The sequence below is a fragment of the Lissotriton vulgaris genome, chromosome 8 (assembly GCF_964263255.1).
Source record: "Lissotriton vulgaris chromosome 8, aLisVul1.2, whole genome shotgun sequence".
NCBI classification, from domain to species: Eukaryota; Metazoa; Chordata; class Amphibia; order Caudata; family Salamandridae; genus Lissotriton; species Lissotriton vulgaris.
Genome location: NC_141696.1, coordinates 848,822,994 through 848,850,770, shown reverse-complemented (window position 1 = coordinate 848,850,770; position 27,777 = coordinate 848,822,994). Strand labels below are relative to the sequence as shown.

At 45.0% G+C, this 27,777-nt stretch overlaps 1 protein-coding gene across 1 annotated transcript in view; it reads left to right on the top strand.

Moving 5' to 3' along the window:
- The window catches only part of LOC147698094 (acetylserotonin O-methyltransferase-like), a 761,662-nt gene extending 739,575 nt beyond the window's left edge, over positions 1-22,087 (top strand). Inside the window, exon 8 of the mRNA XM_086934769.1 lies at positions 21,614-22,087. Coding sequence (XP_086790895.1) covers positions 21,614-21,825 — 212 coding nt within the window. The 3' untranslated portion in view covers positions 21,826-22,087. The remainder of the gene's footprint in view (positions 1-21,613) is intronic.
- The last annotated feature ends 5,690 nt before the right edge of the window (positions 22,088-27,777 follow it).

The following is a 27,777-nucleotide window of genomic DNA, read 5'->3' as shown; positions in this document are numbered from 1 at the left end:
AAAATGGCCTTAACCCACAGGACAGGTCACAGTGAGGAGAACTGCGACCACCCAGTCATGGACACAGACATTGTAGGACCATGGTGTTGAATCTTTAACATGCTGTAGTGACAATTAAACTACATACTTCACATACCGCGCCTGTCTGTGTCTCCCTACTTACTTAGAAATATCGACGTGTGATCTCTGCCCGTCTCAATCTCCCATCTGTTGCTGCTGCTCCTGTTGCATGGGGCTCTGCGTGTTCTTGGTCATCATCAATATCCTCGTGATGTGTGAGCTCCACCTCTGTGCCTTCCTTGGTGGCAAGATTGCTCAACATGGCAAAGGTCGCTATCATCTTGCAGCACAGGATGGGAGTATACTGGCGTGCTCCTCCACTCTTGTGGAGGCAGTGGAACCTGCTCTTTAGGAGTCCAAATGTGCGCTCCACTACGTTGCGAGTAGACCTGTGAGCCGCATTATAACGCCTCTCACTCCTGGTTGTTGGATTGAGGTAGGGTGTGAGCACAAAGGACCGCAGGACATATGCACTATCGCCTAGGTTAAAATGAAAGGTCCATTAGTTACGTACTCATGATACATTCATCTGCTTGACTATCAGGGTGTGTGACAGTTATTTACCTGGCAGGTATCTGTCCCCAAACTCTCCAGCAACGAGGCATGTGTATATCCCACTGTTCTAGAATATGTAGTGGTCGTGGGTACTCCCAGGGAATTTAGCCACAATGTCTGTAATGATGTTGCCAGCATTACATATCACCTGCACATTGATGGAGTGCGTTGACTTGCGGTTCCTGTATGTGTGTTCAGTGGACAGGTGGTTGCAGGTGGACAGAGTGGAATGTGGGTGCCATCTATGTAGCCTATCACGTGAGGGAAGTGTGCCAGTTGATACAAATCAGGTTTGGTCTTGGCAAATTCCGTAGGTGTGTCAGGAAACCAGATGTAATGATGCATTCTCTGCATCAAGGCCTCAAGGAAGTTCCGGAAAAGCAGGACAGGCAGCTCTGGGACACACCACCAACTGCAGCTATCACACTCTGGTAGCTACCAGAGGCAAGCAGGTGCAGGCTACACAGCACCTGCACATGGGGTGGGATGGCATGCACCCTTGGTGTTGGGTGATTCAGGTGTGGTTGGAGGTCCCCAATCAAGTCCAGGATGGTTCTGGGGTGTAGCCTGTACCTCTCCAGTATCTCTGGCTCAGTCAGTTGGAAGAGTGTTATCCTCTGCCTGTAGACCTGCTCCTCCCTTCTCCATACCCTCTCTCCTGCTGCCTGTAGCCGTAGCCGCCTTGCTATGACGTAGAATGCCGCCATTCTGGTTGCAATGTTGCGTTTTGGGACCACCTTTTATAACCTGCACCTGGTTAGCACCTGCTTTCAATCCATGGTAAATACCGACTCTTAAATACTGAATTTCATGGAATTCGGTATTTTTGGGTTTCCTACATCTCGATGGACATTTTTGTCCATTTCTTATTTACTATTCGGTAAATAAAAACTCGGTAAATACCGATTCAGTAAATATCGATTGGGTAGATTACCGACTAATTCGGAATTTTTTTGCCTCCTACATCTCAAATTCCAAATACCAGTCGGTAACGGCCAGAATTACCGAATTTCAGCCGTGGAAGGGTATACTCAGACGTGAGTCCCTTGCTCATTGCACCATCAGGATTCAAGCAAGCCGGGCCGAAGACGGCTGAAATGCCAGAAACCGGTCCCCGGTAGCTTGTTTCCTTCCCAGTGAAAGAATTGGTTTGGTAGCTTGGTTTGCCCTGTTCCCATGATGCACTGGGCCAGGGACAGACTAATCTGCATGTAGCCAGGTTCTGAGCTGGGATGGTGCAGTGAGCTAAAAAACGGTGTTGGATTAAGCCCTGATCTCTTGACTGGGTGAGAGTATTCTGCTTAATTCAGAGACTCTGTCCATCACCACCCCCTGTTGTTTAATTATTTTGTACACCATAAGCGTGGAAGGGTATACTCAGACGTGAGTCCTTTGCTCATTGCACCATCAGGATTCAAGCAAGCCGGGCCGAAGACGGCTGAAATGCCAGAAACCGGTCCCCGGTAGCTTGTTTCCTTCCCAGTTAAAGAATTGGCTTGGTAGTTTGGTTTGCCCTGTTCCCATGATGCACTGGGCCAGGGACAGACTAATTTGCATATAGCCAAGTTCTGAGCTGGGATGGTGCAGTGAGCTAAAAAACGGTGTTGGATTAAGCCCTGATCTCTTGACTGGGTGAGAGTATTCTGCTTAATTCAGAGACTCTGTCCATCACCATCCCCTGTTGTTTAATTATTTTGTCCACCATAAGCGTGGAAGGGTATACTCAGACGTGAGTCCCTTGCTCATTGCACCATCAGGATTCAAGCAAGCCGGGCCGAACACGGCTGAAATGCCAGAAACCGGTCCCCGGTAGCTTGTGTCCTTCCCAGTGAAAGAATTGGCTTGGTAGTTTGGTTTGCCCTGTTCCCATGATGCACTGGGCCAGGGACAGACTAATTTGCATATAGCCAGGCTATGAGCTGGGATGCTGCAGTGAGCTAAAAAACGGTGTTGGATTAGGCCCTGATCTCTTGACTGGGTGAGAGCATTCTGCTTAATTCAGAGACTCTGTCCATCACCACCCCCTGTTGTTTAATTATTTTGTCCACCATAAGCGTGGAAGGGTATACTCAGACGTGAGTCCCTTGCTCATTGCACCATCAGGATTCAAGCAAGCCGGGCCGAAGACGGCTGAAATGCCAGAAACCTGTCCCCGGTAGCTTGTTTCCTTCCCAGTGAAAGAATTGGCTTGGTAGTTTGGTTTGCCCTGTTCCCATGATGCACTGGGCCAGGGACAGACTAATTTGCATATAGCCAGGTTCTGAGCTGGGATGGTGCAGTGAGCTAAAAAACGGTGTTGGATTAAGCCCTGATCTCTTGACTGGGTGAGAGTATTCTGCTTAATTCAGAGACTCTGTCCATCACCACCCCCTGTTGTTTAATTATCATGTCTATTCGGGCACTGGGACTCCAGCACCTCACATTTGCATCCAAAAGTTAAAGAATTTTTAGTTTGATGAAGATCAAAAATGTTGTTTTAAAAACCTTATCATTAGTGCCTGTCTTGACACTCACTTTGAGAGAAATCAGACAGGCAGGCATTTTGAGGAAGCTCAATTGCAAATGCATATGTACTGTGATATCGGCAGGACGCTAAACTGTAGACCTTTATCTTGAACAGTCCAATGGTGCGAACAAAGTGCAGTTGAAAAGCCATTTTTGCCATGATACTGATATAGTGCAGCCCGAGTCCTTCATTGTAAAGCACATGCTGGGGCGGAGCAGTATACCAATCTTTGTAGGCAGATAACACCATGTCTGTATGTTTACAGGCTAGACACACACAAGTGTGCTTGATTTGCCTCTGCTGCACTGTCTTTAAAACTTTACTGATCACACTGGCCTGGCTCCCATTATGCTGTCTAGAATTCTGGTGCAGCAAATGCATTGACACAGCATGGGCACAACGGTTTCCAAAAACGAAGCTAGCTGCCAGCCTATTCTGCAGTGGGGAGCATTCCTTACTTACTTTTATGCTATGGCCAAAATTAAATGAGTGTTGTGAATCACTTGCGATAAAACCTTCTGATTTCTATCAACCCCAGGTGACTGTTAAATGGCAGGGGTTGACAAGGGAGATGTCTGCTTTCTTCCTCCTTGTTCCTATTCAGCACAAGCTACTGGTGCATCTTCAAGGGGGTGTCATGTTAATTTTTTTATGGGAAAAACAAATGGGGAAGAGAGCAGGCATTTCCACTTTCAATTTGATAATTCTGTCCCTGGGGTTTGATTTGATTTGATTGACTTGATTTTTAAATTTATAAAGTGCAGCGAATGCCTGGGGGCGTCTTGGCGCTGAGGACTCAGAAAACGTGCATAATAAGGATGTGCTGAAGCATATTTTATAGATCCATTAGAAATAACCATGTTTTAGTGATTTCCTGAATAGCCTGAGATTCCGGCTGTTTTTGATTGTTAGTGGAAGGAGGTTCCATGTTTTTGAAGTTCATAGCAAAAAGCTCCTACCTCCCCAATGTGCCTGTCTATACCTGGGGACTTGCAGCAGTTTTAGCTGAGCGGATCTTAGGTTCCTGGAAGGCAATAAGGGCCAGATGTAGGTAAATCCTGATTACCGACTCTTAAATACCGACTCATACCGAATCGGTATTTAAAATTCGGAAAACGGGATGTAGGTAAAAATTCGCTAAAAATTACCGATTCGGTATCACTCGGAAAATGAAATCGGTATTTACTGAATCAGTATTTTCCGAATCGGTAAATACAGATTCGGTAATACCCATTCATTCCTATGGTCCCCCTTGCCCATAGGAATGAATGGGAATTACTGAATCGGTATTTACAGATTCAGTAAAATACCGAACGGGTAAAATACTGAATGGGTAATATGAAAAAGAATCCATGTGAGCCTGTGAAGCAATCAGGTACACCTACTATACCCCACAACAAAGCTACAGAGGATCCAACCAATCAGATGCAACCACGCCTCCCCAGTACCTGGGAGTGGCCACATCCATGCAGGTGCAGAGCAACTGAACTGTTTGCAGAGCAGGAGGAAACAGAGAGGAGCAGGCATCCCTGAGCTTACCTGATCACCAGAATGGAGTCCCAGGATGGCCAGAGGATGCAGCAAAGTGCAGGAGGAAAATAAAATTCAGCCCAGCAGAACTGCAGGTGCTTGTTGAAGAGGTGGTCAAGCACCACACCCACATTTTTGGTAAACAGTCTCTGCATGTTGCAGAGTCTGTGAAACTTAATACATGGCTTGACATCCAGACAAAGGTCAATGCCATTGGGGTGTCGGACAGGGAGATTGATGACCTCACGAAAAGATGGTACCATCTGCGTATCATCACAAAGAAAAAACTTGCCGCACAAAGAAAGGAAACTGAAGCCACAGGTGGAGGAAAAAACAGAGCACCAAGACTAACAGACCTTGAGGAGCTAGTGGAGTCCACCCTGGAGCCAGAAAGCATCAATGGAATTGGGGACGCTGATAGCTCTGCCAGAGCAGCAAAGAAGAAAGGTACAATGCATGGACAGTAATCCCCACCCATTTCCCTGTCCTCCTTCCCCACTGTGTGTGTAAGCACAACACTCCAGAACAGGTTTTACTGATGTCCATCAATGCATCATAGGAGACGTAGTCATAGGTACATACATTCAATACAGTCACCAAAGAATTCAGCAAGGCATGCCACACAGTATGTTGAGAAGCTGATGTAGACTAGGCAATTGTGTGATAGAAATGTAATTTAATCATGACACACAGGTGAACGACACCACTGACCCAATGTCCATATCTGTCCACAGGAGAGTCCTCACGCAGTACAGCTCCAGAAAGGGAGGAGAGGGCACCAACAACTGAGAGGAGGGATAAGAAGAAAGAAAGAGCAGGTCACTGCGCTGTTGAGAAAGACAACATCACAGGGCAGGAAGCCACAACACCTTAGCGACCCCCAACACCACAGCCTCAGTCACCTCTGTTGTTTGGGACACCAGAGTTGGAACCAGCAGCACTTTCCCCAACACCAACAACACAGTCATCTGTGCAGGAAAGGGTAAGGAGGATTCATGTGCCCCCTCTGAGGATCCTGCAAACCTCAGATGAGGAGGGTGAAATGCAAAATAATCCACCTGTGGCTGACAAGGCCATGAAGCAGAGTACTGCAGGCGCTGTGCGGGCCAGTGTCCTTGGCCGAAGGGCACGGGAGAGAGGTGAAGGCCAGGAAGGAGAGGGTGTCTTTTGTGGACTAGAGGCCACCATGGTAAAGGTGCAGCGCCTGCAGGTGAAGGCAATGTTGGCAGTGCACAGGCAGGTGCGCAGTATCAATTGCTAAATATCCAACATTGACCATGGAATTGGCAACATGGCTATGAGCATGCAGTCAGCTGCAAAGGGGATGACAGACATCACACAGTACATGAGTGTTCTCTGTGACAAATTGGATAGAGACCACTCAGAGTGGTGCAGGGAGCGACAGTGTATGCGCCAGCAGTCAATAGCCCTGAACCGCTTTGCCACATCAACCTCACTGCTGTGCCGGCGTTCTGTCGCCATGCAGGATGCAATTGTGCACTGCTGCACAGATTTGTCAAGGGGGATGGGGAGAGTCACCTCTGCCATGGAGCAGATGCTCACAAACCAGGCAGGCACTGCTGGAGACACAGGTGTTGATGAAACTGAAGAGTCCACCAGCAGGAGTGGCTCCAGCACTCCTGTCCCTGAGATACGTAGGAGCGACAGGCACCAAATTTCAGACCCAGGCACCACCGGAAGTGTTGAGACCCAGCCTCATGCATCCCGCACTGTGGTGCGTGGGCGCAAACATTAAAAATGGCCTCAACCCACAGGACAGGTCACAGTGAGGAGAACTGCGACCACCCAGTCATGGACACAGACATTGTAGGACCATGGTGTTGAATCTTTAACATGCTGTAGTGACAATTAAACTACATACTTCACATACCGCTCTTGTCTGTGTCTCCTTACTTACTTAGAAATATCGACGTGTGATCTCTGCCCGTCTCAATCTCCCATCTGTTGCTGCTGCTCCTGTTGCATGGGGCTCTGCGTGTTCTTGGTCATCATCAATATCCTCGTGATGTGTGAGCTCCACCTCTGTGCCTTCCTTGGTGGCAGGATTGCTCAACATAGCACAGGTCGCTATCATCTTGCAGCACAGGATGGGAGTATACTGGCGTGCACCTCCACTCTTGTGGAGGCAGTGGAACCTGCTCATGAGGAGTCCAAATGTGCACTCCACTACGTTGCGAGTAGACCTGTGAGCCGCATTATAACGCCTCTCACTCCTGGTTGTTGGATTGAGGTAGGGTGTGAGCACCAAGGACCGCAGGACATATGCACTATCACCTAGGTTGAAATGAAAGGTCCATTAGTTACGTACTCATGATACATTCATCTGCTTTGACTATCAGGGTGTGTAACAGTTATTTACCTGGCAGGTATCTGTCCCCAAACTCTCTAGCAACGAGGCATGTGTATATCCCACTGTTCTGGAATATGTAGTGGTTGTGTGTACTCCCAGGGAATTTAGCCACAATGTCTGTAATGATGTTGCCAGCATTACATATCACCTGCACATTGATGGAGTGCGTTGACTTGCGGTTCCTGTATATGTGTTCAGTGGCTGCAGGTGGACAGAGTGGAATGTGGGTGCCATCTATGCAGCCTATCACGTGAGGGAAGTGTGCCAGTAGATACAAATCAGGTTTGGTCTTGGCAAGTTCCGTAGGTGTGTCAGGAAACCAGATGTAATGATGCATTCTCTGCATCAAGGCCTCAAGGAAGTTCCGGAAAAAGCAGGACAGGCAGCTCGGGGACACACCACCAACTGCAGCTATCACACTCTGGTAGCTCCCAGAGGCAAGCAGGTGCAGGCTACACAGCACCTGCACATGGGGTGGGATGGCATGCGCCCTTGGATTTGGGTGATTCAGGTGTGGTTGGAGGTCCCCAATCAAGTCCAGGATGGTTCTGGGGTGTAGCCTGTACCTCTCCAGTATCTCTGGCTCAGTCAGTTGGAAGAGCATTATCCTCTGCCTGTAGACCTGCTCCTCCCTTCTCCATACCCTCTCTCCTGCTGCCTGTAGCCGTAGCCGCCTTGCTATGACGTAAAATGCCGCCATTCTGGTTGCAATGTTGCGTTTTGGGACCACCTTTTATAACCTGCACCTGGTTAGCACCTGCTTTCAATCCATGGTAAATACCAACTCTTAAATACTGAATTTCATGGAATTCGGTATTTTTGGGTTTCCTACATCTCGATGGACATTTTTGTCCATTTCTTATTTACTATTCGGTAAATAAAAACTCGGTAAATACCGATTCAGTAAATATCGATTGGGTAGATTACCGACTAATTCGGAAAATCTTTGCCTCCTACATCTCAAATTCCAAATACCAGTCGGTAACGGCCGGAATTACCGAATTTCAGCCGTTACCGACCGGTATTTGGCTACCTACAACTGGCCCATAGTATTTTATATGTGACGTCAGGTATGAAGGGTCCCTGCCTCGGAGTGCCTTAATTGTAATACACAGTTATTTGAAAATGATTCTTTTCCTTACAGGCAGCCAGAGCAGTTCTCCTAGTTGTTGGGATACCGATTCACATTTGGAAATCTCTAAAATCAGTCTGGCTGCTGCATGCTGCAGACGCTGAAGCTTTTTCAGGTGTTGTGTCTGAATCCCCACGTAAAGGGTGTTGCCATAGTCTAGCCTGGAAAGTGCGAGGGTGGTTACTAATGTTTTTTGAGCGTCAGGAGGAATAAAGGAATGGATGTTCCTGATCATTTTTAAAATGCCCCAAAGATTGGCAGTGAGACTATTGATTTGGCTGTCAAAGGTCAGCAGACTGTCAAAGATAACCCCTAGATGTTTTGCCTTGGAGACTAATGCCTGACAATCACCCAAATTCGTCGGCCACCATTTTGGTGACCACACAGGAGGATTAGAACCCAACAACAGTACTTCGGTCTTTCCACCATTCAGTTTTAAACAATTGGATTGCATCCAGATGTTAACATGGTACATACAATTGTTATAACAGTCGGCAGTCTCATCCTCGTTGTCCAATGATTTTCTGAGTTCCTCACTTGCTGTGATTAAAGCAGTTTCTGTTTGATGGCCCTCTCTGAACCCATATTGCGAATGGTCTAAAAGATGGTTCAAGGAGATAAAGGCGATGAGCTGGATGTTAAGTATCGTCTCCAGAACCTTTGAGGAAAAAGGAATTTAGAGATTGGCTGATAATTGTTTGGATCGTCAGGTTCCAAATGTTTTTTTTTTAGCAAAGGTAGCTCAGATGCTAGCTTCCAAGCTTCAGGGAACTGTCCAGAATCAATGATCTCAGAGAACAGTTAGCTGTTTGCTAAGGAAAAAGATGAAATATTTTAAGGGGTCAAGGATCTGTAGGGGCCCCTGATTAAGTTTCCTTTAAAGTTTGGATAATCTGTTCCCTTAAAGAGGAGGAGAAGGAGAAACTGACTAGTGTTGAGTAGGAATCTATCCCTAAGCAAAGGGAATCGTTAGGAGGGGATTTTCTGTTTGAGAAAGGTTTTATATACTGTCTCCACCTTATCAACAAAAGCTTGGCCCAACACATTGCAGATATCTGGGCTGCTGTCAGTTTTGAATTTGGCCGGAATATTAGCAAATCTTTTGATGGTATTAAAAAGTTCTTTACTGGAATTTTTGGCCCCAGAGATTTTAGCTAATAGTAATATTTGCTCTTTTCCTCAGTAATTAATTTTTTGTATGTAGTCAATGCCAGAGCATATTTCTTTTTCAGATCCGTGTGATAGTTTGACCTCCACCATTTTTCTATTCTTCTACATAACTGTTTTTGGTTTCTCAATGTGTCTGAGAACCAAGGTTCGGAAGGCTTTTTCCTTCTCGAGGAGGTGGTTTTTAGTGGTGCCACTGTATTTAAAGCCTTATTTTTTGCCATGATGTTAGGTTATGCACTGCCATGTTTTTATCTGCTACCATTTTCGGCTTGCCTACAAGTAGTGATGTCTGAAGGCTATCAGTATCAATTTTCACCCAGTCAAGATATGTGTATGTCACGGGTGGATTGATTGCTGCAGTTGGTTGGGACGATGCCATAATCGTAAATATAACGGCTCCGTGATCTGACCAGGACACTGGTAAGACCTCATGTATTTTAAGCCTGGAGTTAGAAGTTAAAATGCCATCAAGAGTATGTACTGCAATGTGAGTACCCTCTTTGACTAATTGCTCCATAGCCAAGCCTGAAATGACATCAATGAGTTTGGTGTTCTTTTGATCTGAGATATTCTCTAGATGGTAATTAAAATCTCCTAGGATACTATAATTTGTGTAATTAATACTGGCTTCCAGAAAGGGGCTTATTTTGTCCAACAAGGGGGTCTGGGAATTAGGTGGTCGATATATTAGTAAACCATTCAGGGAGTCGTTCATATTGAGTAGTATCTGAAATGATAGCAGTTCGTAATCTTGAGAGGTACCAGAAGGAGATGCTGTTACGGAAACTCCGTCTTTGGAGATAATGGCTAGCCTACCACCCCGCTTGTGAGTTCTATCTCCTCTGGTAATGTTAAATCCAGTTGGGAGTGCTTGTATCAGATCTGGGTAAGATGTAGCATCGGCCCAGGTGTCGGTTACAAATACCAAATCCAGTCTATGGCTCTCAATCATCTCTGCCTTTTTGGTGTTATGTTTAATTAACGAGCATGAGTTGAGGAACATGGCTTTTCTATCTTTCACGGTGTCCGGCTGTATTGGTTTTGTTAGAGGTGGCAACTGTTTAATTGTATTAAAGCACAGTTGTAACTTCCAATTCTCACACTCTTTAGGCTCCTTGGGTTGTCTTTCCTATTGTTTATCTTTACTTTCTTGACCATTTTTAACGTCAATGAGCATCAGAAACCTTGGCTGCTGCCTAACAACATATTTTACTATTAATTTTTGGAAACTACAAATTTGGCCCATTATTTCCAAAAGCTGCCCTTTTTGAGATGGCTAGCAAAGTGAAAAAGAGGTAGATGAATGGTGTGAAAGCTGCAGATAAAATTGGTACTGAAGACGAGTTGGAGAAGGATTGGCTGATTCTTTATTGCAAAGTGATGCAGTTGGATTACTTGAGGAGATGTCTTATCTCCTCCATGTCTTTCTCCCCCCATTTTCGGTGCCATATCTCCCTTTGGATTTCCTGTATCTCTGCTACATTTCCCTTATGTCATGCTATTGCAGTTCTTCCATTCTTCACCCATCTCTCATTGCTCTGTCACTTTAAACGCTCCTCCCAGAATCTCCCATCTTTGTGTTTCACTCTTTCCACTGGCTTACCCTGTTATTCCCTTTCATCACCAGCCCCATATTTTAAAACTATTAGTTTTTCTGACACATTCTGCCTTCCTTCACAACCGTCTTGATCCCTTCCTATATCAATATGCCACACTGTCATCTTGGCTATATGTCACTACCTATTTTCTGGCCCCCCTGTTCTACACGTGTTTCCTTTCTGTGTCACCCTATCCAGGTCTTCTTTGTATGTTTAATCCCTTTTCATTCTCTTGACCCTCATCACTTTCACCCCCCTTTTGCCTAAGAAAATCTCATTATCTGCTTGTTTTTCTGTCTTTTATCAGCTTCACACTCTGACCTCTCTTTGCTATGTCTACCTCATATTACATTGGGCACTCTGTTTGCGATGTCTCACAGCCTAGTAACCACTCCACTGGGGAGGTTCATGCTCACTTGTGAAAACTAGACATTGGTCCATGTAGCTGAGAGTTATTGCAGGAGTACACTGTTTGGGCAGATTAGTGGGTAGTGGGTGAGGTGCTCACTGGGTACACTAATGTTTATCCTCCAGTTTCGGATATGAGCTTGTAACTGAAAACTTTCAAATTCATGAGTTACCAGTTCCCTGAGGGACTGCTGAGGAGTTCATATAGAGCTGCCAAGGGTTCTTCGAACACCATGGGACTAGAGATAAGAATAGTTGTTTAAGGGCTAACTGATGGGCTCGTATTCTATGAGAGGCAGCTGGAGATTTTAAAATCAGGAACAACTAGAGCCAAATGGTTTTCAGGAAGAGAAATGAGGAGTAGTGTGGGAGAGGCAGAACATGAGAACTCTGAGGGCAGAGAACAGTGGAAGAGATCTGAAGGGTGTTAGAGTGGACTCTGGTCTAAAAGAGGGCATCCAAGTGGCAGCAGAAAAACATCTGATAGGCTCTAATCACTGGGAGTGGGACACTGATTCTCGGCAGAATTGGATATTAGGCTGAGTACAACTATGGGGGCCAGCATGGGATGTAAATGCTGGCACCATGAGAGGGTGACCAAAGGCTGGCAGTTGGGTTTCAGCACTTGTGGCATGCTAGATGGCAATAGAGCCTGACATCCAGTTTCAAAGCTGATCACAGTAGGAACCGAGGGCCGGTTGATGGGTTTGATTGCAATGAACCTGAGGGCTAATTGATGGGTTTTGAAGGCTATACAAAATGTGGCTTTCAACAGGGATTTGGATAGGCTGTGTCACTAGTCATACAGATGTAGCTGTGTTTTCAGATCTGTCTAGGTTTTCAGAACAACATTGTTTGAAATTGCATTGTTGTTTGGCTGGGGTGTGAGCATTGGTGAAGCAAAAGCCACTGCATTGTGCAGTGTGAACCACAAAAAGTCAATAAATCTGTGATTAACTCTGGGTAGCTAGGCACAAAAAGCAGTCAGGTTTAACTTAGAGGCAATGTGTAAAGTATTTAAGCAGCACACAAACAGTAATACAGTGAAAACACAACAAAAGTAAAATCTAAGACTAATGTAGAAAAATAGAGTACATATTAATATATTGTTTGACACCAAAATGACAAACATCTAATCAGTAGAACCCGGAGAAATGAATTTTAAAAGTTTTTAGTAAAGCGTACGCCTAACGGATAAATGTGCTAACTGCAGATATCTAGATGTGCAAGACTAGGTCAAAGTAAAAAAATATGGCTGACCTCAATGAAGCGTGGTTTGGATACAAGAAGTGAATTGAGCTTGGTCAGCGCTTGCCTCAGAACTTAGAAGAATTTCTGAGAAAAATGTTCTGCAAAGGTAAAGTTCAGTGGGGCAAGGCTGCAGGAGGTGTGCGAGGAGAAAGCTGTGTTTGTTGTATGACCTTGGGTCGCAGCAGCAGTGAAGAGTTCTACATTCGGACTCAGTGGGACGATGCCGAGACATCTTGCATAGGCCAGTTCCTCAAGGTCAGATACCACTTTGGCAAAGGACTGCTGAAAAGGATTTGCTGCTGCGGAGAAGAACCTAGTGGGAGAAGCTTCAAAGTAAAAAAAAACATCAATGCACTTTGGGTGGACAGGAGAGCATTTTGCTCCAGGTCTCCCCCTGGTTCTCAGAGCACTTTTGGACAAAAATGTGCATAAGTCCTCATTTTTGTTTTTTGGCGCTTTGATCTTGTAGGTGCTAGTTTTTACTAAAAGCTTTGAACATTCATAACGCAGGTTCTACTGATTGCACTTTTGTCATTTTGGTATCAAAAAATTTATTAAAATTTGGTCTCATTTTTAAATTGGTTTTGGATTTTTCTTGTATGGTGTTTTCACTTCATTACTGTTAGAGTGTTGCACAAATACTTTGCGTTTTGTCTCTAAGTTAAGCCTGACTACTTTTGTGCCAACCAACCCAGTGTTATGCACAGGTTAAATTAATTACTTTTTGTGGTTCACCCTGCAAGAGACTGTAGTTATCGCTTTATCAGGGCTCACCACCCAGTCAAACAAGAAACCAATTTCTGACATTGGTGGCAGCTATGACATCAGGATTAGTGTTTGTACATTACCATACACTGATTTGTGATACACAAAAATCCCACACAATACCTTCCGGTTGAGTCTGCACTATATAAAAATGCACAAAAAAAGAGAAGACACCACATAGTGATGTGCTATTTGACTGATTCTGATACTGAGAAGGTGATACAATGTCTATGGAAAACTCTTTTTGATCATGAGAGGTCAAGCAATTTTCGATGACATTGAGAAGGCTGGAAAGGGCACAACCTACTTGTCACCTACATAATAAAATCGCATGAGTTCTATGCTATTTAAGCAGAAGACATGTAAATAGTGTAGTATAGTAGAATTTCACCTAGTTGGCCTGCACCAGATAAATACTTAATAAACCATCTCATCTTGGGCACTTCAACCGTAACCAACTGAATGCGCATTAGCGTGTGCATCATGCTTATGCAATACATGATTTTTAAAGTATTCCCATGGGTCAATAAGTCCATAGATCACTGAGTTCTCTATCAGAAAAACATCAATTAACATGGCATTTTTAAAAATGACCAATAAGTTTACTCCATAATTTTTCCTTCCGATCAAATACAATTCTTTGTAAATATGGCTCCTTTTGCACTTTCTTTCGCACCATTCCAAATAGTTTTGTTATGAAATGATCACACATTGCTTCTGAAAATTCTATCAACCATTTAGGTATGATTGTTAAATTTGTATATATTTGATTTAGACTCTTTTAGTTCATCATCAAAATCTTTATTTAGGTAATTAGGGCCATAAAAGTACTTATTTATTGTAGAAGTTTATACACATAAATATTCACAGACAAATTTCCATCAAGTGACACTTTGCAAAGTTTTAAAAAATATTCCCCCCCAAAAAATCTCAAAATCAAGAAAAATAATTTCATAAGAGATAGGGCAGAGGTGCAATAAAAATGATTTAGACAACTCACAGAAGGTAAAACGTTGCATAACAGCGGTTTACCAAGATATATGGTAATGATAATGATTCTTAACAATAATATAGCAATGATGCCCAACTAGGTTCTAGACGTTATGAAGAACTAAAGCATAATCAGATTGGACAGCACACCCCGAGCCAAGGCCAGAGAGGTTGCTGCGAGTTCATTCAAAATAATGTTTCAGCACCAGCGGCTCCTTCCACTTCAGCCTGCAACTCCATTGTTCTGAGCGACCAGGCACAACTTAAAAATCTTACCAGTGCAAATACGATGGGCTCAGAGGTGTCAGATTTTAATATATGTACAGCACCGAGGTACTGCTTTGCTACTAGGTTGTGGCAAAGAGGCAGAATCCACCTGTATCTCAGTTTATTATACTTGTGGCAGAACAGCACAAAATGCACCTCGGTTTCCAGCTTAATGCGACAAAACTGACAATCGTATTACTGTTCCCCCTACTGTGCACCATCTCATAGTGAAAGCCCTGAGTGGCAGCCTGTCAAACCTGGAAGCAAATACACAGTGATTTTGTAGCGGGAGGAGGGGGGAGTAATTCCATCAAGAAACAACTCAAAATTCGGGGAGCATTTATGGCCTAAAAATATATCCGTGGTGCCATCAGGCCTAGCTTCACTCACCACAGTTTGTAAAACATGCTTCCAATAAATATTTTGACCCAGTTGAATGGATTTGCCCTCAGCGTACTGGAGTCTTCCCAAACACCCCAAGCTTTAAGTCACTTCATAGGATTTTTTCAGCTTTATTCTATGAAGTGATACAGTGCTCATCTAGTAGCAGTAACTTCTGCGGTGCAGCTTTAAAGGGGGCAATACCTAGGTTATTCAAATTCTACCCCAATAAGTCAGGATTTTGAAGTGGGCAGTTGTAAGTGGGGGTGCTGTTGCGGACAATGAAAGCTGATCTCATACATTTGTTTTCTGTTGTTAATTGGTTGTAAGTTGCGTTCCCTAGCCCCAAATTTCTGCCCCATACAGAGCGCCTCTCACAAACAAATGATCTGTATTCCTCTATAGCGAGCAACATAGCCCTGATTATCAATGGTTTGTATCTCCTAACAATAGCTGCGGCTCTGTATGTTCATATAAAAATGGCGTTGGCCAGTTGAAGGCCCCAGGAAAACTTGTCAATGAGCCTAACTCCCAGGTACTCTAAGCTCCGGACCTGGCCTGATACTGAATGTACAGGGAGGGTTGATGGCAATAAACTTGGTTTTGCCTCATTGGTATAGAGCCCCAGGTCCCTACTGAACCCCACAAAGTAGTTTATCAATTCCTACAGAACCATTGTAGTGCCTGAAAGCAGCAGGGTGTTGTCTACAAATAGCAGAACAGGGATGTGTTTACCAGCTATTTTGAGTGCGACACGCTGACATCTCCCCAGGCTTTCCACAGCATGGGGGCCAGGACGCAGCCCTGTCCCACCCCATATCAACAGCAATCCTAGGGGAGATGTTGCCCTATACGATCCACCTAATCTGTCCAATTGTATTTATGTGAAGGTTAATGGGGAGATTAAGTAAGTTGAACGGATTCCTCATTTGATCCAATACAATCCAGAAAGTGTGCCTTGGTACTAGATTGATTGCTGCCGCATGTCCATAAAAGCCACACACAGGTGGTCTTTGTTGATGGTAATATACTTCCAGCACATTGTCACAACTCGAAAAACCTGATCTGTAGTGCCTTTGTTCTTGCGAAAGCCTAGCTGTAAGTGTGACAGGACATGATTTTCCTCCATTCACTCCGGTAGACAAAAAAGGAACAGCCTACAGAAAGTTTTCTGGGTGTTATTGATGAGGCAAATTGGCCTATATTTGCAGGAGTGTCTTTTAATCCCTTTTTATGGATTGAGACTATAGTGGCACCCCATTATGACTCTGGGATTACCCCCACATGCAGAACAGCATTCCTTAACTTGTTCAGTTAGAGTACCCAAATGTCAGGCTCGGATTGAATAAGTCCACTCAGATAGTGTTGAGACTAGGAGATTTCTCCCTTCTCTTACAGGAAAGGTCAACCCTAGTTTTCTCAATTGAGAACTCCATAAAACGGGTGCTAGAAGCAAAGAAGGCAGATGTCATTGTTGCTGTACTGTCACCCATGTCCACCCCCTGGGAATAGTTATCCTCAACATCTAATGTTGTTAATGTGCCCCCTTTCAGTTAAAAGTGTATGTGTAACTACACTTGACATATGATATCTAATACAACTAAATATGAGATTAAGAAAACATTTTCCAAGTTTTGGTCCACATCACTCCTATTTATACATGCCTATTGATACCTCTTTTCTCTGTTTATTTTTTTCAAGATCAATAGACTGGTAATAGAGCATTACTTTTACTGGGTTAATAAAATTTGGTTTATGTAGTTACTTGAACACTCTAGTAAAAAAAAGTTAAAATAAAGTTTAATTTATTCCTTATTGGCCTTGCCTTAGAAGTGTGTTTTGTATTTTTGTCCTTCTCTACATTTAATATGTGCTTTATCGCTTCTATATGCAACTTACTGAATGGTGGTGTCTCTCTGGGTTTAGTGAGTTTAACTATACATCTTAAGTAGTTTTCATGAATTTACTTTTGAATTATGGTGAAATATGTTTGTTTTGTCTCTTCTTTTTGCACTCCAAAAATCAATATTGGGGAGGATGAAACAGTGATTCATTCTGCTTCCATGTTCAATAGTTAATAATCAAAAGGGAATTAATCACATGCCTTAGAAATGCCAGGGTCTATAAGTGTTGTTTAAAGGCACTTATACACTCTTACTCGTGGGTAGCGGTATATCTTGGTTCTCTGCCGGGAGAAGTTAGGTGTTCAGTTTATCATTGGGTCCTTTTCTGCCTGAGTTTCCCTTTCTATAGGCAGTTAATCTTCCTCCACCTGGAAGGAGACTATCTGGTTCTTATGACAGCCATGATTTCGTGTGTATTAGCCCAAAAAATGTGAAGTTACAAATACCCCTTTTCCAGTAGACTTCTTTTATTAGTTAGAAAGGGGTGATATTAAGAAACTATATGAGGTCCTTTGGTGGATGCGTAAATGGTCCATTGCACCTAAATAATCATTGCGTCCGTGGTTGACATGTTTCAGTCCATAGGTGTCTCTAAAGATCGGTGGACTTTCTTCAAGACCGTAGTATTAATGATGTAAATTTTGCTCACTCTAACAAGAGGTAGGTGAAAGTCACTTACCTATCTTCACCATTGAGTCATTTTTTGACAAGCTTATAGGTTATGATTCTACCTTATTCAGAGTCTTATTTAAGCTCTTGCAGGTGGGAGGGGAGCTCTTAGTGGTGCTATTAGCATCTCATTCCTGTGGCTGCCTACCGTGACCCAGAAGTTGACATCTTCTATTTGCAACCCATTTTATTGTGGAGTCTTTGTTTGTTCACTGTATTTAAATATATACCCTCATCAAGAAGTGATACATTATAAATTACATCAAAGTCACAAATGTGTTGTCACGTAAAAAAGTATGAAACTTTTTCTTTAAGATTGAGGAAGTCATCAACCTTTTACCCTGGAGAATATTATGATTCTTTCTCAACTGGAACTTGTTGATCTCAACAACTTCCCTTTCTAAAAATTAATTGAATACCATCAATTGTATTTTTCTTTATAACAATTAAATTTGTAGGACTTCTGAGAATCCAAAACTTCCAAATAATGAAGACCACCCTCAGAGCTATAAATAACATCCATTTTTCTTTCCTTCTTCCTTTTTTTCTTTTTCACTTTAGGAACAAGTACCTTGGTTGACTATATACATTAGCTTATTTCGGAGCATAGGTACTGGACCTTCATCAAGCTCCTAGTCCCCCTCTTTGTGACTGATGGTTATCAATTCCTTGAAATAAATAGAAAACGTAATTTGTCTCCGACCAGCGAAGTATTGCTGTTGTACCTAATGCTTTTTCCCATTTGGTATATCATACATCCTTCCAGCAAATGCTTCTATTAGAGTGCATGAGTTACTCTTTTTTGTCTAAAAAATGCACTACCATCAGTCCTTTAATTAATAAAAGTATTTTATACATATAGAAATCATTGTTTGCCACTTTTCAACAGCATTGTCGAAGTCTACAATGTAGACTTTAATATGATAAACAATTTAGGCTTTACAACACTTGTGTGTGCAACACATCTAAATAGCATGTGTGAATACCTATGTTTACATGCCTTGGCACAGTGAAAACTATTGTCATTGCCAACATTACTTCCAATGGAGTAATATTTACTAATCCCTTTCTGGCTAACCCCCCCCCCCCCCTCTCTGTCACTTTCCGCACAATTTCCCAGTTTCCGTTACAACTGATTACTTTGCAGCTTTCTCTCCTTCCTTATTATTTAACTTCAACCCCAGCCTTTATCCGTTTGATTTGCACCTTTTTATATGTTAATTTATTATTCTTTGCTAATTCCTTTAGCTTTTTTAGATCCACTTCTATCATATTTATTTTCTTACTATTTAAATGTTTATTGAACCTGATAATTAGATAGTTATTGTTTGAAGAAAATGATTCACTTGTTGCCTTTGTCATTCCATGGTTCTGATTTTCGATCAAATTAGTCGAAGTTTGCTGACCCTCTTTCCACCCTGAAAGGAAATTTACTTTTTACCTTGTCAGCTCTATTCTTCTTATCTTTTCCAGATTGAGTAGGGAGCAGAGAGCCATCTCTGAAAAGCCTAGGTGTCTTTGTTTGTGGGAATGCACGATTGCTATTGCAAATTTTTGCATCTTTCAAGACATATAATGCAAATTGATCAGTTTCTCTTTAGATCGAAGTATATACCAGACAGTTCTGTGGACCAGTCGAATCCCTGTTAGAAGCAAAAAGCCCAAGCTTGAGTCCTGCCAATCATCACATTACCTTTAGGCTTGGGTGAAATTTTAATTAGGCTAGAGTAATAAGAGTTATTTTAGTACGTTCTTGCTTCTCTTGTGTCACAAAATCACCAAACATTATGTTCATATGCCCGTTTTTGTAATGATAAGTAATTTGGGGCAAAAATGCCTATCCAAGAGCTCAGGAACAGAGCTGCTAGTGTTCCTGTTCTTTTGCATTCAGTGCTATTTGGATGCAAGGGTGCATTTTGCACTATGAAAATAGCTCTAAATGCAGAGTTGTAATAATGTGTAATCCAGTGTAATTATGTGAAAGTACACCACAGCAATTTATACAAATTTACATAAATTACACCCACCACCATTTATTTTCCAAAATCCATGCTGTGATGGCTTGGGAATGCCAGAGAAACAAACTGTAACTAATCAGCTAAACAACACAATCTTAAAAGAGCACCTACTAGTCACCCACCCATCAGGTTTCAAGGCAGGTTTTATCTTAAAAACTGCTACTTCAAAATTGTTGTATGATATATTTCACAAATTGAAAAAATGTGGCTCATGGCTTCTAGTCATCTTAAACCTATTGGCAACCTTCTATGCAGTCAGTTATGGAAGAATACTTCAGACTCTTGATAGACCTCTTGATAGACCACACAGGCTATCAAGGTGATGTCCTGAAATGGTTCACATCCTTCCTGGCTAACAAATCTAAATGAGTGAAGGCTGAAGACCACACTTCTAGCATCACCAAAATGTCACGAGAAGTACAGAAGAACACCATTCTTGTCTAATTTTTATTTACTCTCTCTTTGCATAAACACTAAGCCTTAATCCTGAATCCAAGGCATAACCATACATCAGTGCACATATTACACCCACCTTTATTCATAATCTCAACAATCGAAGACATTTTCACCCTAAGATGCTGCTTATCTCGGTTATAAACCTAGATGATTGAGAGAGAGAGAGAGAGAGAGAGAGAGAGAGAGAGAAAGAGAGAGAGAAGGTCCTCCAGCTAAACACACAGAGAGTAGTATTCCTGCCTCTCCATCTCAAAAGGACATTCGACCTTATTCTTCTGGAGTACTATATTGGTTCTCACCAACTCCGACTCTTTCTGCCAAATGTCTAGGCTTCACCTAGACTTGTCACTGACACTGATAACTCAACAAATAGGGCTAAATGTGCAGATTTCCACCAAGACACATTGAAGAAAATGTATCACCTCATCTCTACTGATTATTGCTACACAGAGATCCATTCGCTAGTTGTCTCCTGACTAGATTTAATAATTTACATTTTAGCAGCAGCCCTCAAACTTCATTTACTCCACTCCCAATCATCGTAAACTCTGCTGACAGGCTGATAAACTCTCTAGAAAAGGACACACAGATGATGGACTGACTGCAGACCAAATTGGGTTAAATCCATTGTTCTTTTGCTCACCATGCCACCCCAGTTTAGACCCAGCCGTATGCAAATCAGTCTTGACCCTGTGCTCATGGGAACAGTCCAGATCGAGCAGCCAAGCCAGATCCTCCCTGAACAGGAAACAAGCTTCCTGGGACCAGTTTCAGGGTATCACCCCTCATCAGCCAGGTTAGCTTGAATCCAGTGGCACTGTGAGCCCCGGGCCCACGTCTGGGCACTTAGGGCAAGAAAGCAAAAGACACACAGATGATGAACAGAATGCAGAGCAAATCAAACATTCTTTCCCAGTCAATAGATATGGGCTAAATCGTTTGTTATTTTGTTCACCATGCCACCCCAGTTTAGAGCCAGCCATATGCAAATCAGTCTTGACCCTGTGCCTCCTGGGAACAGCCGGAGTACCATCAAAATGTGTTGACTCGTGCAAAGATCAATAAATGAAAAAACTCCTCTGTACCAAGCAAAGCCACTCACTATCTCATGTGTCTCAAGGAATATCAAAAGTCACAAAAACTCTTTCCTTGAACGTCCTAAATTCAGAATATCAACTGCCCACTCAATCTTTCTCAAGGAACTCAAGGCTCACTATTTTCAACAATTTCTAGACTAAAATCTCTTAAATAAAAATTTGATATATAGAACTTTTAATGCAAGAGATACAATGACTACTTCAAAATCGTCCATGTAACATGGGTACCTTTAGTACATTACATCCACAGGTAAAGACAATAGATCAATAAATATGTAAAGCCTTCTTCAAAATAATCATGGTACCAACTAGACTGTTATGACAGGGTTGTTAAATCATTCAAGAAATGTTACAGTAGCTTATTTTTCTCAATAGTTAAACCTTACACCGAAATACCTGAAATGATGCACAGGTCATGCATATCTGAGCTATGCAAAATATTGTTTACGAGGAAATCCACCTAATGCTGTCCTTGTTCTTGCCAGGTGGTGCGGTGCTCCTGGTGGAAGAGTTTCTAAAAGAAGACAAAAGTGGACCTTTGGCAGCCCAGTTCATGAGCCTGCTTATGTTGTTAAGAACCGAAGGCAAAGAGAAAACGCCATCCGAATACACCAAGCTCCTGAAAGCAGCTGGGTTTAGGGACATTGAAGTCAAGATAACTGAAAAGATATATGTTGCAATATTGGCTAGAAAGTAACATGCTGTGTACTTACTTTGTATCACCCTATGTGCAATGGGAGATCAGCCATGCTGTTTTACATGCAAGAATGAATGTATGTGTGTTTGCAGATTATCTGGTGTTTTTTTCTGGATAATGTTTATAGATTTAATGCTTCGCCATACTGCCTGCTGTTCTGTCGTTTTTTTCTGGATAATGCTTATAGATTTAATGCTTCTCCATACTGCCTGCTGTTCTGGTGTTTTTTTCTGGATAATGCTTATAGATTTAATGCTTCTCCATACTGCCTGCTGTTCTGGTGTTTTTTTCTGGATAATGCTTATAGATTTAATGCTTCTCCATACTGCCTGCTGTTCTGGTGTTTTTTTCTGGATAATTCTTATAGATTTAATGCTTCTCCATACTGCCTGCTTGTTAGTTTAGTTTGTGAAATTGAGTGTTGCGTTAATGTTAAAAAACAATCCTTCTATGAACAACCAAACATGAAAAACTAAATATAACTTTGTGTACTGGTAGGCTGTAATCCGCTCTGCATTGCTGCAAAAATAATCACCCCCTCCTTGTTTGCCTCCACTTCCAGTTTTTTTTTTTTTTTGAAAACCTTTATTGAGCCTTCACAGTTAATACACAGCTCCTCGCCTACAACCCAACCGGGCCGGCCGCTAAGGAAGCGTAAGCAAATCAATATTCATTATTACAATACAATTGCACCTGCGGTCGTGAGGACATGAAGGTAGTGATCCAGAAAGCAATTGTGAAGAAAATTGCGAATGGTCCATGCCGAATTAAGAGGTTTTCGTTTTCTGTTTTGTACCTGAAAAAGAACAGTCAAAACTTCGGGAAATCACATTGCCATCGATACAGGAAACTTAATTCCAATTAGGTGGAAGCGTACTTCTGAGTCCGAGCCAACAGCACTTTGCACACCTTGTCAGGTACAGTATTAGCCGTCCCTTTCCGTTACTCCGCCCCCTCCCGGTGTTGCCCCCCCCACCACTAAGCCCTTCCCACACAATCATTCTTCCTCGTCTGACTCTAGTGTGTCACCTTCAGGAAGCGGCTCACAAATCTCTCCTCGGTAAACGTTCCATGGGGACCAAACTTTGTTCCACTTGGCCGGGCACCCCCTATTCAGATACACTGCCCGTTCTGTGACCATGGCCCTGTCCATATTAACACACCATTGTGAGGCCTTCGGTAGATCCGCCACCCCCCAGCGCTGCGCGATATCTCTCTTGGCCACCATCATTCCAAGCGTTACCCAGAGGCTGCCATGCCGGGACAAGTCAGTTGGCTCCCACACATTAAGAAGGCAGCGACGAGGTTCTGGGAGCACTGAGACCTCCAGCACCTGCGATATAGTGCGCATGACTTGACGCCAATAGGTTTGTATAAGGGAGCAGTCCCAGAGTGTGTGGAATAGTGTGCCCTCCTCCCCACAGCCCCGCAAGCATAAGGGGTCAGGGGCGCGCCGTATGTGGTGAAGCAATGTCCTGGTGTAATATGTTCTGTGCAGAACTTTGAGTTGGATGAGTCTCATTCTAGAGGATATGCCCGCTTCCTTAGGGGATGCCAGTGCCTCATTCCATTCATGCTCATCCATCTCCCCCACGTCCTGCTCCCATTTTCCCTTAAGAGGCACTAGCGGGTCTGGGGAATTATTGAGGAGTTTCCGGTAGGTGAGGGAGGTGGCCTTTTCCACCATGTAGTCGGTCAAGAGGCGATCCTCTAGCGGGGATGACTCGGGAAGAGTTGACCCCACCGGAATAACCGCCAGCAGAGCATGACGAACTTGGACATATCGGTAGGTTTCATGTGGCCCCATGTCGTAGAGTTCCTTCAGGCAGTCAAACGTGATGACAGCCCCACGGTCTCACATGTCCCCCACTGTGAAATGCCAATGTCGTCCCAGCGGGAGAACCCCTTGCTGGTCCGAAGGTTGCCCAGAGCACGTGAGTCCCAGAGTGGGGTGAGCTTGGTGATAGTATCTTTCCATCCCAGCGCAGCGGTGGCTGCATGCCAGGTGGCCACCGTGATCTTAGTGGGCCCCTTCATCGACCTGAGTTTACGTTTATCGTAAAGCGGGGCCAGCAGGGTACCAGCCCCCAGCTGGGCCCGATCCGCCTGGAATGCTGGGTCCGATTGCGATGCGTGCAACCATTGATTGATCGGCCTTAGTTGGGCCGCCCATTAGTAAAGTTGGAGGTTAGGAAGTGCGATGCCACCCTCGTACCAGCCCTTACAGAGCTTGGCGTGAGCTATCCGTGCCGGGCGGTTACTCCATAGCAGACCAGAGACCACCGCCGCTACCCTCTTGAAGTACCTAGGGGGCACAGCAAAAGGGGTATTGTCCAGAATATATAGAAAGCGGGGCAGGGATTTCATCTTGAAGAGGGCTGCTTTTCCCAGCATCGTCAGCGGTAATCCTGCCCAGAAGCTCGCATCTCGCCTGAGGCGGTCCAACGGTGGCGCTAGGTTCAGTCTTTCGTATTCCGCCGGGTCACCCGTGACGTGAATACCAAGATATTTAAATGATGAACCGGCCAGTCGCAGAGGGCAGGTGGAACCAACCGTTGGTTGGTTGCCCATCAGGGCATATAATTCGGATTTACTCCAGTTGATGGTGTAGCCAGACACCTCTCCGTGGGCATTGCAAATGTGTAAGAGAGCCGGAATGCCGTGTTCAGGATCCGTCAGGTAGACCAGCATATCATCCGCGTAGAGCGATATGCGGTCCTCCCAGCCCTCTTTCCATTGAATCCCTTTAAGCAAGGGGGAAGTCCTAATGCGGATCGCCAGGGGCTCCAGCGACAGCGCAAATAGCAGGGGGGAAAGAGGGCAACCTTGTCGGGTGCCGCGCTTGAGCGGGAAGGAGTGTGAAATGTGGCCATTCGCCACCACATGTGCTACCGGCATGGTGTACAGCAGTTTGACCCATGAGATGAAGACAGGACCAAAACCTATGTACTGGAGAACCTCAAAGAGATACGCCCACTCCACCATGTCAAAGGCCATCTTTGCATCAAGGGCCAAGATGGCCGCAGGTTCGCCGATTTCATCCGTTTTGGCCAACACCCCATGCACCCGTCGTAGATTGAGTGAGGTGTTCCTGTGGGGCATGAACCCCGACTGGTCCGGGTGAATAAGATCAGATAGGTGGGGCATGAGACGATTAGCCAGAAGTTTCGCTAGAATTTTGCTTTCTGCGTTAAGTAAGGATATAGGGCGGTATGAGGAGCATTCCTCCGGGGGCTTACCAGGCTTAGGGATAGCCACAATCGTGGCCGTTCGTTGGTCTAACGGGAGCACCCCCGTAGGGCGGCATTCCTCATACATTCGGAGCAAGTATGGGCTAAGAACAGCAGTGCGGTCTTGAAACCACTCAATTGGGATGCCGTTCGGTCCGAGCGCTTTGCCCGTATGTAAGGCCCCAATGGCGATCCGTAGTTCGTCAGCAGTAAAGGGCGCCTCAAGCTCAGCTGCCGCCTCCGGCAACAGTGCCGGGATGGGCAGATCATACAGTGCGCTTTGGGCCGCAATCGCAGTGACGTCCCTCTCCGGGGCGTAGACTTTCTCAAAGTGGGCAGCCAATGCCTCCACTATCCGAGCTGGGTCCGTTTGGATATTCCCCTTTTCGTCCTTAACCTGTTGGATCCCCTTGACGCTTCCCCCTCTCTTGTCGAGCCAAGCCAACATTTTCCCTGCCTTGTCCCCCATATCATATATTCGGTTTTGTGTGTCAGTGATGTGACCTTGTGTAATGTGCCGAGCGTGGTCTGCATATAGGCGCTGGGACAGCATGAGCGCATGCAATGTGTCATCAGTGGGGTCTGCTTCGTGGGCAGCGGTTGTTTCGCGCAGTCGTAGCTCTAGCGCTGAGTGTTCAGCCGCCTGTTCTCGTCTATGCGATGTTATGGAGCTAATGGCTTGCCCCCTCAGGACGGTCTTGTAGGCCTCCCATAGCACCTCAGCCGAGGCTGCGGTAGGCTCATTCTCCATGAAGTAATGTGTCGTGGCAGTCTGCAGTGCCTTCCTGACCTTAGGGACCTTAAGATATGAGGCGTGCATCGGAAAGATGCGGCGGCGTATGCGTGTTTGTGAAGTAATGGTGAGAGTCAGTGGGGAGTGATCAGAGATGCCCCTAGGGTGTATGAGCACCTCTTCGACGCGCTGTAACCCATCCCCCAATGCCAGAAAATGGTCAATGAGGGACAGACTATTATGGACGGTGGAGTGGAAGGTGTACTGTCGCAGTGTTGGGTGGACGTGTCGCCATATATCTACCAGCCCCATTGCCTCAATGAAGCGCTGAAATCTGGAGGGACCCCCGGGGAGGGCGGTTGCTGGGAACCTGTCAAGGTGTGGGTCAGCAGGGGCATTAAAGTCCCCGCCTAGCAGGGTGTCTCCCTCAGGGAGGGACAGCAAGAAATCGCCCAGGGCAGGCAGCATCACTGAGTGCAAGGACGGCGGGATGTATACTGATATTATAGTCAGGGGGCGCCCTTCCCACTGACCGACCACTGCCGCAAAACAGCCCTGCGTATCAGTTTTTGTGCTAAGGGTGATAAAAGTAGAGGATTTTCTGAGCATGATACCCGTGCCCCGGGACCCAGTAGAGAATTCGGAGTGGGCCAACATTGTATACCCTCGTCTGTCCAGGGCCTTAGTGGCATTGCCCATTAGATGGGTCTCCTGAAGGAGTATGAGGTCAGGTTTATGACGCTTAACCTCGGACAGAACAAGGCCGCGCTTCACTCTATCACCCAGACCGCGCACATTCCAGGCCAGAAGTCTGAGGGAGGAGCCGCCCAGTCGCGTCCCTCCCGCCTGCATCACGTTAGGCTGTGCATCCACCACCATCGAAACATAGAGACAAAAATCATCAGTACAGGGCCCACCCTCCCAGCATTGTTCCAGTAAACAGCACAGTACATTCTACGTTTTGTGATCGATATCATGAATATCCCGTAAAACCAAACAAATCCCCCCCCCAACTCCCCCCACCCTGCCTCCCTGCCAAACGGACTCAAAACTGCCCGCCACCCCAACTTAGCAGAGCGCTTATCCCATGTCAGAAACAGAGTACTTGCACGTCAGGGGGAGAGTGTCCCCCAAAGCAGGCGGTCCCTTTGCAGCCCTCGGGTCGTCCGGGCCAGCGTCCAGAAACGACTCAGTGAAGAATCAGAATGGGAGTAAAGTGCAGGAGTAACTCGTTAGTCCCTTGTGGTCACATCATTTGCCTCCAGCAGCTCCCAAGTGGTCCTGTGACGGTGATCCATTCTCGCTGTTCATGGGTGGAGAACGTGAGCCCCGCCGGCTCTCTTCTCCCGACCTGTTGCGTCGACGGTTGGAGGTGCGGTCCACAGTGCGCCAGCCATCCAGCCATTCCCTGGCATTTTCCGCTGAGTCGAAAAATCAGACCTTCTTGTCCGCCACCACTCTCAGCCGGGCCGGAAACAACATGGAGTACGGCAGTTCTAGGTCGCGAAGCGACTTCTTAACTTCGAGGAATGTCCTCCTCTTACGGGTGACTTCCGCCGTGTAGTCAGGAAAGAACGAAATCCGTGAATTCTGGATTTGGATGGGCGGTGCCACCCTGGCAGCTTGGAGGACCGCGTCGCGGTCTCTAAAGTTGAAGAGTCTCGCCAAGATGGGGCGCGGGGCGGCCCCCGGGGTAGGCGTCCCTCCCGGGACCCGGTGGGCCCGCTCCACTGTAAAGAAGTTGGACAGTCCCTTCGGGGCCAGTTTAGTCTTTATAAGGTCTTCAACGTAGAGGTCCATGGTCCCCTTCGTTTCAGACTCCGGAACCCCCAAGATACGGACGTTGTTGCGTCTGGAACGCCCCTCCTGGTCATCCAACTTACTTTTCAGAAGTTTATTGTCCGCCTGCAGCCTCTCCATTGCCACTTGTAGGTCGGAGACGTCTTCTATTAAGGATTTAGTCACCACCTCCATCTGCTTCACTCTTTC